General features: G+C 41.6%; 1 protein-coding gene across 1 annotated transcript in view; it reads left to right on the top strand.

Annotated features, from left to right (window-relative positions):
• The window catches only part of ENPP1 (ectonucleotide pyrophosphatase/phosphodiesterase 1), a 181,152-nt gene extending 168,356 nt beyond the window's left edge, over positions 1-12,796 (top strand). The window contains exons 22-25 of the mRNA XM_073575821.1: positions 419-499; positions 3,363-3,495; positions 6,626-6,782; positions 11,302-12,796. Coding sequence (XP_073431922.1) covers positions 419-499; positions 3,363-3,495; positions 6,626-6,782; positions 11,302-11,460 — 530 coding nt within the window. The 3' untranslated portion in view covers positions 11,461-12,796. The remainder of the gene's footprint in view (positions 1-418; positions 500-3,362; positions 3,496-6,625; positions 6,783-11,301) is intronic.
• Positions 12,797-13,606: the final 810 nt, after the last annotated feature.

Below are 13,606 nucleotides of genomic sequence, written 5' to 3' on the forward strand. Positions count from 1 at the left end.
TAAAAACCAGATCCGGCGTAATCCGTCGAAAAACGGATAGAAAAACGGATGAACCGGATGAGACGGATCCGGTTTTGTCTGTCAAGAACAAGACGGATCCGGCAGAAAACCGTATCCGGCACATCAGGTTTTACAAAACATTTGCCGGATCCGGCATTCCGGCACGACGCCGGATCGCGCCTGACGCCGAAAACCTGATGTGTGAAAGTAGCCTTAGTCACTTTGACCTGCAGTTTTGAACAAACATCCACTGCATGATATGTGTTCCTCTAGAAAGCAACCATTTTCTAGGATACAGTATATGACCCCAAGCTATCACCAATATGATAGTCTACAATAAGTCCTATCAGAGCACAAAGCAACTATTTAAAATGAAAATATCATGGGGGACCAATTTTATATATCTGGTTCTTTTTAGGACTCCAAAGATCACCTAAGAATGATGGTTACTCCGGACTTACAACCAGCAATATGATTCCAATGTATCCTGTATTTAAAGGTTAGCTTTGCCCCTTAGGACTGGTGTGTTTGATGTACTTGTTTTTCATTTATATCATTTCTGCAACTTTTGTAGCATTGCTTAAGGTTGAAATAAGGATAAACTGAGCAATCAATAAGTTAATGATTACAATTCTGGAGTGCAAAGTCTTACGAATATGTTTTGTGTTGCAACACACATACTACAAAATTATAAATTCTACTGAATCAATGAATGAATATGCTTTCTGTGTTAACTTGATCAGTAATATTTATGAAAACATTTATTTTAAGGCTTAGACAAAGGTTTTAGAGTCCTATACAGTATATGAAATCCTATATAGGACAGGGTGAAGACTAAAGAAACCCTTCTCGAGATGGGTGTCTTTGAGGGTTGTTAGAATAAATAACTGTCAGACTAAATAGCAGTACCAAAAAACTTTTATAAATGTTCCAAACAATGCTCTGAGATCCATGTCTCAAGAAGCTTTTTCAGGCTAAATTCCATCCTAATGCATGGCATGGGGCGGGATGCACACTGAAATATGTGATGGCATCCATTTTGAACAATTTTTTCAGAGAAGTTCTTTAATTCTTTTTATATCTAAGTTATAATGTCAAATAGATAACCTTACTAGCGTCTTAATGGTTAAATTGAGGTTTTATATTTTTAGCTATTAAAATTATATTTATGCCACCAAATAACGTCTTAAATTTTAAGTCCTATCCCTTTTCAACCTTTTTTTACCACCATCTATTTTTTGTTTTGCCCATATTATTTAAGGAGTTTATCTAGGCTGAATAAAAATTATTGGAAAGGGTGGTTTAAAATAGTAAAAGATTATATACTCATCATGTAAAACTTTCTTGGCTCCAGTGCAGGGTACTCCGGTGCTCTCAACCAGGACCGGAAGTGATAATGTCTTATTTTTTTGCTCACTTGACCACTGAGGCTTCTGGCTGCAATGGTCAGGTGATTGGAATGGAATGTCATTAGCTGTGCACTTGGTTATATAGATTCTTTCATCACTACCCTACACTACCATCCCTGTCCCAAAATGACACTTAAAATCTAAGTTGCTACCTCAGAAACACTGTCACGGAGTGACTGGCCCAGTGTGACACGACCCACCAATCAATCGGTCACTAAACGGCAAAACAAAAAGCACACCAGGAAACACCAGGGAAACTTTAACAATGGTGGGCCCTGCGATAGGGAACAGGGAAATGGACACCTCCTGCACTCACTGGAGGATGTGCTCTGCTCTTACTACCGTTCCAATATGGGTTTCTTCAACCCGTCGCCAAGCAGGATACCTAAACCCTAACTTGCCCTGCTCCTATCCCTAAGTAGGGAATTGGCAAGTGAAGACACTGGTCCCACCACTGCACTAATACAACACAAGGTAAGGTAAGACAAACACCACAGGGAATAGGAAACACAAAAACAACACTTAGCTTTCTTTGCTGCAATGCACCGCACAGCACAGTAAGGCCCCCTTTCACAGCATTCAGCTGAACCACCACTGCACCAGCAACATCATATCTTCAGCACGGTTGGTATCCAAAAGGACCTGTATCACCAACAGTCAGATGATGCATCAGGTGACCTTTTGAAGGAAGGTGGGAGTGGTGTTATGATTAGGTAACCGAGGAGGATAATGGGGGAATAGACTAGGCAACCAGAGAACCAGAGAGGTTGATAGCTAGCGGATTGCAGACCCCTTAACTGACAACTCAACTAGAATTAGCCTTGGGACGTACCTATGATGCCCTAGACGCCTCGGCACAGCCACAGAATTAACTAAGCCAAAAGAGAGAAATGGGAAAGCTAAACTGCCCCGGAGTAGAACCCAAAAGGAATAGATAGCTCCTGAACATATATTGCCAGTGAGACAAGATGAAGCACAAAACACAGACAGAGAATAGAATAAGCAAATGATGGGGCCCAAACTGTCTAGACAGAACAGGACAGGAAAGGATACTGTCTGCAATCACACAAAAACCCTAAGAAAAATCCAACATGTCTGATATGCAAAAATATTGAGGCCACACAATCTCTCCCCCACTAAATCAGAGCTCTGGTGTGAACTGGTTACTAAAAAGACTAACATACGCTATGGCATATGGAACAGAGTCCAGCGCAGGTCCCATCAGGGAACCAGGCTGAACTCACACCAGTTAAGCAAAAATCAGAGACAAGCATAAATTGATCCAATGCAAAAAAAGATTCAAGAAGACAAATAACTTATCTGAAAGATGCAGGGCGGAGCAGGAGACAAGCAGACTTCAAAATATGCACAGGAAGCAAACCAAATCACCGGCAAGAGCTGAGGGAAGGTTGTTCACTTAAATCTCCCCAGTCTGTAACACCTGACCTCCAATCATCCTTCTCAGGTGATTGACTTCTGACAGCTAAACCAGCTCCATTAACAGTAGTAACCACCAGAGGGAGCCCAAACTCAGAAGCCAAGTCAAACGTGTTAACAACAGAGTGGTCACCACCTGCATCAGCAAACTCAGCAGCAATGTAATTACATCAACGGCCACCAGGGGCAAAAACTGACATTAACTCCTGATGACCTGAAAGGAAAAAGGTTTTAATAAGAAAAGCCAAATCTGCCACAGATTCAAAAATGGATCGTGTCAAACACAAAGTACATGCAATTTCATAAGGTATGTATTTGGGGTGTGCTAAAATGCTAGAATACCCTAGCTAAAGTGACTAAAGCATAGCAAGACCCCCCCCAGGTCAAATGCAAACCCAGGACTCTATTGTGGTAGGCACCAGTAAGTACCTCTAAACCACCAAGCTGCCATATATATATATTGTATAGCTGCTTTCAATTGCATTTATGGTTGGGTTTTCTCTACTTTTTTTATAGAGGTTTGGAAATATTTTCATGAAGTTTTATTAGCAAAATATGCAAAAGAGAAAAATGGCATCAATGTTATCAGTGGTCCAATATTCGACTATAATTTTGATGGGCGATATGACACTTTAGAGCACATTAAACAGTAAGTAAAAAGTTACAGTAACTCGCTAAAACTGTAAACTTTGTTTTACTTTAATGCAAGATGCAATATAAAAGTGCTAAATAGAAAGCAGTATGTCCTCACAGTCACTAATATATGTATGGTAACCATCAAGGTGTCTTTCCTGACTCCCCCATACACATGGCTGCTCCCCTCTTGTTCAGTGTTCACATTTTCTCTATAGGCCTTATCTGCCGAGAAAACTAAGTTAAAACACAGTAAAATGGCAAGCCAGTTCTGCTGAAATCGGTGGATTCAGCCAATTTTAATGTGTATGCCGGTCTATAGTGATAAGCATAAGTTGATTGTAGGAATACTACTACTAATGAACTTCTCATTATTTAGGAACCCAACTCACATAGAATGACAGATCCCTTCCCATACCTACACATAGGGAGTCAGTCTAGCTGGGCGGGGAGAAATATCCAGAGACCAGCCTCAGTCTAGGCATTCTGGATACATAGTCACTGATTCATTAAAGTAGCACTCCCATCAAATGTTTTATCCTCTTAATATATTGCAGTTATCATATTATATAGGACTATATATTAACAATTGCTCATTTTGTCTTTCTACCCAGCTAATTCTTCTCTTTTCTCTGCTTTATTTAGAAACAGGAACTCTCTTTTTCCTTGCAAAAATCATCCTCTTCTTCAATTTCTGACCCAGCTTCTTCCTCCTCCCCCCTGCCAACGACTTTTGCAGTTACCGTATTTTTTGGACTATAAGACACACTATTTTCCTCCAAAAATGTGGAGGAAAATGGGAGGTGTGTCTTATAGTCCGGATGTACCGGCTCTGGCTGTGGTGGGGAGGTGGGAGAGCGGCATTGGCAGAGAAGTGGGTCACAGGAGGCTGGAGCCAGTGATTTTAGATAACTCCTGTGCCCGCTACTAAAAAGACAAAAATATTCACTGCATTCCATGCCCATGGGTGTTTGTTGGAGGGCGATGAATATTAATTTATTTTTAATAATAGTATCTTGGTATGATTGGCCCCTAACCCCGGTCCTGGTATGCATGCCCCATCCTTACAATAGATCCCCACCCCCATCCTGAAATGCATAGCCCCATCAGAAAACATTAAAAAAAACCAAACCATTACATTTACCTTTCCGGCACTCCCCTGCAGCATCCTTCTCCGTTGCCAGCAGCTGCTTTATGCTTGTTAGCAGTAAATGGCAGGAACGTCATGCGTTACTCACAAACAGAGTACAGCAGCCGGAATACTCACTGCTCTGCTCTGGGACTGTGTGCACAGAGAGCTGTGAGAATGCATTGCTCTTCAGTAGTGCACACAGTGTCAGCCGCCGACTTCCTGCTGCTACGGGTGGTCATGTGTGCCAATACTTAAGAGAAATGAATATTGACTTATCTCCATGCCCAGAGAGGTGAATAATCATTTCTCTTAAGTAGCAGCACACGTGACCGCCGGCAGCAGCAGGAAGCCAGCTGCTGACGCTGCGTGCTACTGCTGAAGAGCAATGAATACTCACTGCTCTCTGCACACACAGTCCTGGCATGCATAGCAGTGAGTATTTCGGCTGCTTTGCTCTTCTTGTGAGTAGCGCATGACGTCCCTGCCATGTGCTGCTTACAAGCATAAAGTAGCTGTTGGCAATGGAGCAGGATGTTGCGAGGGTGTGCCGGGAAGGTAAGTGTAATTTTTTTTAATGTTTTCTGATGGGGCCATGCATTTCAGGATGGGGGTGGGGGCCAATTATAAGGATGGGGCCATGCATACCAGGACCGGGACAGGGGCCAATTATACCAGAATGGGAATGGGGCCCTGCATAACAGGATAGGGATGGGGCCATGCATACTAGGATGAGATGGGGCCCTGAATACCAAGATAGTGAAAGGGACATGCATACCAGGACGAGATGGGGGCCCTGCATACCATGACAAGATGGGGACCTGTATACCAGGATAAGGATGGGGGCCATGTATACTAGGATGAGATGGGGGTACTGCATACCAGGATAGGGATGAGGGGGCCATGCATACCAGGATAGGGATGGGGCCATGCATACCAGGATAAGGATGAGGGGGCCATGCATACTAAGAGAAGATGGGGGGCCCTGCATACCAGGATAGGGATGGGGTCATGCATACTAGTATAGGGATGAGGATGATCATTCCTGCCGGGATAGGGATGAGGGGGCCATGTGTATCAGGATGGGGATGAGGGGACCATATATACCAGGATAGGGGATTTAAAGTACAGAATTGGCCCCATTTTTTGCTTTAATTTTTTCTTCTTAATTTCCTCCTCTAAAAACTAGGTGCGTCTTATGGTCCGGTACGTCTTACAGTACAAAAAATAAGGTACTTATGACACACATGGAAAATATTGACCTCATGTTTATACATAGAGCTCAGAAGGATTCAGCTAGTCTGCTTTTAATCACGTCATGTCATAGACCAAATGGAAAAGAGAATAATTAGCTGGGTAGAAGAGAAAAATGAGTAATTATAAGTACACAGTGCTAAATAATATGATAACTACAATACATTAAAAGGATATAAATTTAGATGGGAGCGCTTCTTTAAAACTGGGGGCATGCAGGAAGAAGATGCACTGAGTTGATTAACTGGCCACTCCAATTAATTAATTCAGCAAATCTTTGTGTGCCTTGCGAAAAATGTTACTGTCGTGAAAGAGCTGTTTGAAACTGTTGTGAAAAAAACAACTCCTCATGGCACAAAAATGCTGCCACTATTCAAAATGTTTTTCACAAAAAAAGACCTGGTATAAACACTTTGATGTACCGGCTGGTTTTTCAAAGTAAGGTTTTTTCTGAAATGCTGCTGTGTTTCAAGCTACTATACATGCCTGCAATAACGCCGCTGGTGTCTGATTCATTGGGAATCGGGCAAAATGAATCTCGTGTCAGGTTTCTTTTAATTATTAGTTATGGACCAGTATTTTTTTTTTCCTTTTCGATGAATATATGAAGTGCCACAAAGGGGAAGCAAATTAAAAAAAGCTTTGTCTAATGCACAGTATATTATCTAGACACCTCTATCCTACATTATTAGGCTATAATAATTCGTTCTTACAATTGTTCAGTAGTACTAATTTATGAGATGTACAATATGTTTCTTTGCAGGATGGCACAGAACTCGGATGTCTACATTCCAACTCACTACTTTATAATATTGACAAGCTGCAAGAACTCCTCCGAGACCCCCAAGCAGTGCTCTAGCCTTATGGAGGTCATATCTTTCATTGTACCACACAGGCCTGATTACAGTGAAAGTTGTGCTGTAAGTTTTGCCTTTGAGCATTGGTAGGCCACAGCTTTCTTAATGAGTAGAGATGAGAAAATGTCCTGAAATTTGATTTGGAAGATTTGCTTAAATTCAGCTTGAATATTCTATTTGGTCCAAATTGAAATGGGGTCCAATGAGGGAAGGGGCTAAAAAGAAATAAATCCATTACACTCACCATTCCTCACTTGTTCTACCACTTCCACTACCACCGAAGCTCTGGTCCTTCGCGATGGCCCTTTTTCTTCCATGACCATGCTCCATTCCAGTGCTGACGCCTGTGATTGTCCTCCTGTGGTCACGTAGGAGTCTATGCACACCGTGATGTGTGTTGTTCCCCCACATGACTGTGAAGACATTCAAAGGCATCACCGGAAGAAAAGAATACTGGTGAGGAGGAGTGGAGCTGTGGAGGTAACCGAACAGGTGAGTATAACATTTTTTTTTTAATTACAATTTTAACCCTTTCGTGTACTTCAAAGAATCCAGCAGAACAAGTGGCCGTTATTTTGCTAGATTAATGCAAAAACAAATTTTGAGGGAAATTTATCCAGATAGAATTACTCATCTTTAGTCATCATGATGAACCCTCCTCAGTAGTCCTTGAATTCTTCACTTATTTAATTATGTACAATTGGCGCCCCCTTGTGGTAAAAAAAGGCAGCATAGAATAGTGAAGGCTGATTCAACCTGTTCACTTACTTTGCATGATCTGTGTGTGGTATGTTTTCAATGAATTGAAGAGCCTTTTTATTATTTTGATATTAGTAGTATAGAGAGGAGGAGACATCAACTATTCCATATAGAATCTGTCCACCGTACTTTAAAGTCTTTTGTGAAATATTATTCATTGACACAATCGGGATCATGTATCTGGTATAGCAGTTCTTTGTATTACAGATGATTATGTAAGGTGCTAGGTGAACTTTGATACATAATTATAGTTTGTTTGCAGGATACAATAGTTATCAGATAAAATATGGCTGCCTAGCACACATTGATTTTCATATAAATTGTTCCATATCATTACATCCTGTCCTCACTAACCACTTTACCATTCCTCTCACCTAAGCAAGGCAATTAATTGCTGACTATATTTGACCATGAGGCCATTTTTCTAATTTCACACCTGTATTATGGCCTCAAGTCTCAGTAAATCCATGGGTATAAGGACCTGAACTAAATGGCATCACGGGGATCTATAATTATTGCATCAGTGTCATACTTGGGTGAAACCATGAACTGTTTTCTCTAAATCATTGTAGTGTAATGTGCATTAATAAACTCACTTGGGCTACGTTCCCATGATAAGCCTTTGGTGCGTTTTTAATGCATGTTTTTGCTGCATCAAAACGCAGCATCTTACAGTTCTAGCAAGCTGGGTGGGATTGATAGAAGCATGTCAATTTCTCTTGCAGGTACAGTTTTCTGTGCGGATTTTCCCCATAGACTTGTATTAGATGCAGAAAGTCCAGATAAAAAAGTACAAATGTGTTTTTAGTGCGTTTCCACAGTGGAAACGCATCAAAAACTCATGTAATCCGCATCTAAGCATAACAATAACGTTTTGTCAAAGCAGAACACTAGGATACTAGGAGGTATTAAAAACATATCCACTTTATTTAAATCTTGAAAGTCCAAAATGAGACAAGAAAAGCAGCGTCAAAAGCATGATGAACACCCATGTTAAAAAAAAAAGCTCTCAAAAACACAATGAAAAACACAAGTAACCTAATTTGAATAATAGGTACAGAAATGGTGAAGAAATTTTTCAACATCAAAAACTCACCAAAAGCTCATCGTAGGGACATAGCCTTAATGTTGTCTTCTCCTTTATCCAGTGTCGTTCTGCTCCTCTTCTAAGTGCATCACCATTCTTCAGACTATTCGGATCACACTTTGATCTGTGTGTGAGCCAGAAGTCTCTTTTACAATGAAAGCCTATGGCTCTCCATTCTGACACTCCATAAACTTACATTGTAAAAGTCACTTCTGGGTCACACATACCGCAAGACAGCAATAAATGATGTGAGGTAGTGACCCGTGTCACAGGTAGGGGTAACATAGTAACATAGCTAGTGGGTCGCCCGCCCAGGGCTGTGGGGTACTCAATACCGGGCCAGTCTCTCAGAGGGGAATGTCACAGCAGCGGTGACCCGGTCCGTGGCCCTGGGCGCCCATGCAAAAGGTATAAAGTGATGGAATAAAGTTTATGAGTGAATGATTCGTGATGCCACCTGTGGTGTTCGGCAATGAAGATGTTAAACCGACGCTGCGGACAGATCCCCTGGGACAGATGGTGTGGTGCAGCTATGATGTTGTGGCCCTCCACAGGTAGGGCTGTAATCCCAGGGCAGTGAGGATAGGTGTTGAGGAAGAGGGTGCAGTGCCTGGCACAGGGATGAAGCAGTGCTGATGGGGTTGCAGGAAGAAGGCAAGGACACAACAGGGTACAGTGTCTTTACCTTTACTTTGCTTGGCAAATGCAGTCCAGAGTCCAGATTACAGATGGCACAGGAGCTGGCTAGCCTGGAAGCAACTTAGGTATCTCTCTATGCAGATGGGTTGTATAGTCTCCTTCCTAGCGCTTATTTTTACGTACTTGCAGTACTGTGTTACACTGAAGTTCCACTTGCTTATTCTCTTTAGAACTCCCTTGTATGGCAGACAGCTGTAGCCTTCCTCTTCTGGCTCACATGTAGCTGTTGTGCCTCCGAGTCTTATGTGGGAATAGAGCATTTACAACTTCCTATTCCTCCGGTTTCTGTTGCAGGACCATCAGTGTCCGTACCGCCTTGGAGACCGGGCTCCAGATCATGCGCTATAGCTGGGAATGAGCCTGAACTCTCTGCTCAATCTCCCAGCTCTTCTCCTCCATGTCCACACATGTTGCCCTCCTCACACGAACTCCTTTTTCCCTCCTGGCCCCCAGAGAGTAGCTCCTCCCCCAGGTTTGGTTCAGAGTTCCCTCTGCTGACCTGGAATGGAAAACTGTGTTGTGTGTTGTGGTTAACTGCCAGAGAGATCCTTTATTGCTTCCAAGCATGACATCACACTCCCTAGGAGGAAGGTAATGCCATTGTGGCGACCATACTCCTGGGGGCGCCACATTAGCAAGGCCGAAAAAAGACACTTGTCCATCCAGTTCAGCCGATATTCCATCAGAATAAATCCCCAGATCTACGTCCTTCTAAAGAACCTAATAACTAGCACAATCAGGCCCAATAACAAAGTAGCATAGTCATTGTGTGTCCTCCCCAGGATATGCAGAGCCGTATTGAAGTCATGAGGGGGCATTGCAGTCGCAGGTGTAACTGTGATTGCAATGGTGAAGCAGTGACCGATGTCACAGGTAGGGGTCACTGTGTGTTCTCCCCAGGATGTGCACGGAGGCGTATGAGGGCCATAGGAGCGAATGGCAGTCACAGGCATAGCGGTGACTGCAATGCAGACTAAAAATAATAAAAATAAGTGTTAGCCTTGGACATGGTAGTGTCCAAGGCAGATGTAGGGAAAACCTGCTCTGGGATGTTGTGTTGTCAAACAGACTGCAGGATGGTAGTCATGCAGTCTGTTTCATTCCCGGCCCAGGTTTTTCATGTGGCTGAAGGCCACAGGTTCCTTTGTTAAAAGCCCTGCAATAAAGGGTTTGGTGTGTCAGGTCCAGTGTCAGTGTCAGTCTGGTATGTGCTTTTGTGCAGAGCAGTCAGCTTTGCAGAGCTATCCCTGTGTGAGGCAACACAGGCCAGCGGAGCCAGCAGCCAGGGCAGCTGAATAGCCTGGCACCCGCAGCGTACACAGCGGTGCCATCGTCAACAGTAACTTGTCAGAGGAGGACTGGCATGTTTAATGACTGCAAACAGAAGGATATGGTTCCTGGCTGCGATCCGTAGGATATCACGGACAGTGTACAGCTGTGTGAGTAAAGAGACATTAACACAGTGGTGCGGTCACCCACAGTAACTGGAGGTGAACAGGAGGTAGCCTGTCCTGGGCACTGGTGTGTGTAGTGACTGCAAACTAATCGAGTAAGGCTGTGAGGAGAGACATTGACATGGCGATGCAGTCACCCCCGGTAACAGGATAAAGGGAGATCCAGCATGTTTAGGGACTGCAATCTAAAGCCATGTTGTATGTAGTGCTATGAAATGGACACTAATATTATATGCACTTGTGTGAACGAAACATGAATGCTATGCACTTGGGTGAAATGGACATTTAATGTGTGTAACACATTAAAGAAACTTTGTGTTTGAACTTTGTGGGTCACTGCCTGCTCACTGCATAAGTGTGCTACCGCTGCACTACAGTCAGTATATTAACACACACTATATACACATTTACATAGACTTAAAGAAAAAAATCGGTCCTTTAATTCTTTATTGCGTGATCGTTTGTCCTTTTACTTTAATACAAAATATCTAAAATACTGATTTTTTTTTCTTACATTCTTAAAATGATACAATTTCTTGGAATATAATGTGCTTATTGTGTTTTTTTTTGTATTTCTTTACAGGAGCATAAAGATATCAAATGGATTGAAGACCTTTATCAATTGCATGTAGCCCGTGTGAAGGACATTGAACTTCTTACTGCTCTTAGTTTCTTTCATAGCACAAATTTCTCAGTTTCTGAAATATTACAGCTCAAAACATTTATCCATAGTTATTTATGATTGTTGTAAGCCCAATTAGTGTGTTTTGTGTAACAAACTTCGTACCCCAAAGCACCTTTCATTATGCTTAGTACAGAAGGCATTGGGTTACTTCTGCTGATGAAGCATCAACCTATAATGCTTATTACATGTGCTACATTCTTCGCTTGCTCAGTTTTAGCATTTGGATGGTCCAAAATGTATTAATTATCCCGTGCTTTGTTGATATGGCTGTAGGGATGATATCACGACTAGTCTTTGATGACTGCAGCCAAGCAGTGGTCTCTGTGGTTTTCTGCCATCTACCTTGACCACATAGAAGCACTTGTTAACATCCAGTGTATGACTGTCTGTACAGCGTTTAAGGGGTTGATCCGGCCGAATACAAATTTGATATTATACACTAAAGTTCAGACTAACATCACTTTAGCCAAATGAAGAGAACTATAAGGATAAAAATGAATAACTCTTTGTTACAATTAATCAAAAACAGTATAAAATATAACAGAGTGCACCAATCTATCCCATAAATGTGCTGCTATATGAGTAAACCATACAATATCAAAAAGAGGGTAATATGTAAATTATCCAGGTCTCGTGACCTCCTACTTTTTGGTATAATGCTTATCAAATTCATATTGTTAATGAATGTATACAAATACGAAAGATTATATAACCCAATTAGTAGCACTATAGAATGACACTGAATTAAGCTAATTAATAGAAACAAGTAAAGACAGAAGACTATATAGTAAAATGTAAACAGGTCAATACCAGGGAACTACATTAATGTGGCTCGATACCTAATACCTTCACACAATACCTGTATAAGAGATCTGTGACAGTACCACAGGTCAAGCAAACAGATTAGGATAGAGTTATCATCCCCCTCACCCCGATGCAGGGGGCATAATAACCTGATGGCGAAACGTGCGTTGGGGTGAGGGGGGACGCTCACTCTATTTTATTCTGCTTGCCAGACCTGCGGTACTGTCATAGATCTCTTATACAGGTATTGTCACCTCTTTACTCTTATCACTATGCTGTAGGATGATAGTTCATATGTTGGTGGCTTAATCACAATAAAGATTACTCTTGATAATAGTGAAATGTCAAGATATTTGATATTGAGCCATATTGATCTAGTTCCTTGTTATTAACCGGTTTATATATAGTCTTTTGTCTTTTTGTTTCTATCAACTGGCTTAATATAGTGTCAGTCTATACTGCTATTAATGAAATTATATTCTTTCGTATTTGTAGAAATTCATTAGCATTATGAAGTTCCATGTAATATGACTGCTTTTTTGAAAATTTGATAAGCATTAAACCAAAAAGGAGGTCACTAGATCTAGATAATTTGCATATTACCCTCCTTTTTGATATTGTTTGGTATGCTCATATAGCAGCACATTTATTGGGTAGATTGGTGTGTCCCCTACTGGACACTCTGGTACATTGTATATTGTTTTTAATTAATTCTAATAAAGATTTATTACTTTTTATAATTATGGTTTTCTTCATTTGGATAAAGCGATGTTAGTCCAAACTTGAGTGCATAACATTGATACGAAGTGCCATTGACTTTAGATATGGACACCTTTTGATAACTGAATACAAATTTGAGCTACAACCTTGAGCTTGGATTGTAATACAATAACAAGAACTGCTATATTCACCTGCTGTCCCCCATTGGCTCCGACACAGGCGACTTTGCTGTCTGCGCTGGCATTGGGAGTGATGATGTCACCATGCCCCTGTTACACAACTGCTGCACCTATGAAAGCCTGCAGACTTAAAGAACGTATCATCAGACAATCTCATTATGCGAGAACACTTCCGGTGATGATGCAGACACTGAGGTGCCTGCGCCAGTAACATGAGGGTGACAGTACATCAGCATGGCAGGTACTTATTTGAGAAACTCTTTTGAACATTGTGTTCATCTTGACCTAATTTAGAGAATAATTAAGCTTTCAATAAAATATTTTATGCTTTATCCTTTTAACGCCAGACCCCAACCCCTACCGATCTCTTAAAAACACCTTTAAAGTGCACAGCTCAGAAGACTGGAGCACACAACTGCTGCCTGAGCGGGCACAGAGATCAGAGTATGTATTCAACTGAAAGTCTATGCTTTCCATACTCTGCGAGTGTGCCTGTCTCC

The sequence above is a fragment of the Dendrobates tinctorius genome, unplaced genomic scaffold, assembly GCF_039654945.1.
Source record: "Dendrobates tinctorius isolate UK_male_01 unplaced genomic scaffold, ASM3965494v1 ptg000046l, whole genome shotgun sequence".
NCBI lineage: Eukaryota > Metazoa > Chordata > Amphibia > Anura > Dendrobatidae > Dendrobates > Dendrobates tinctorius.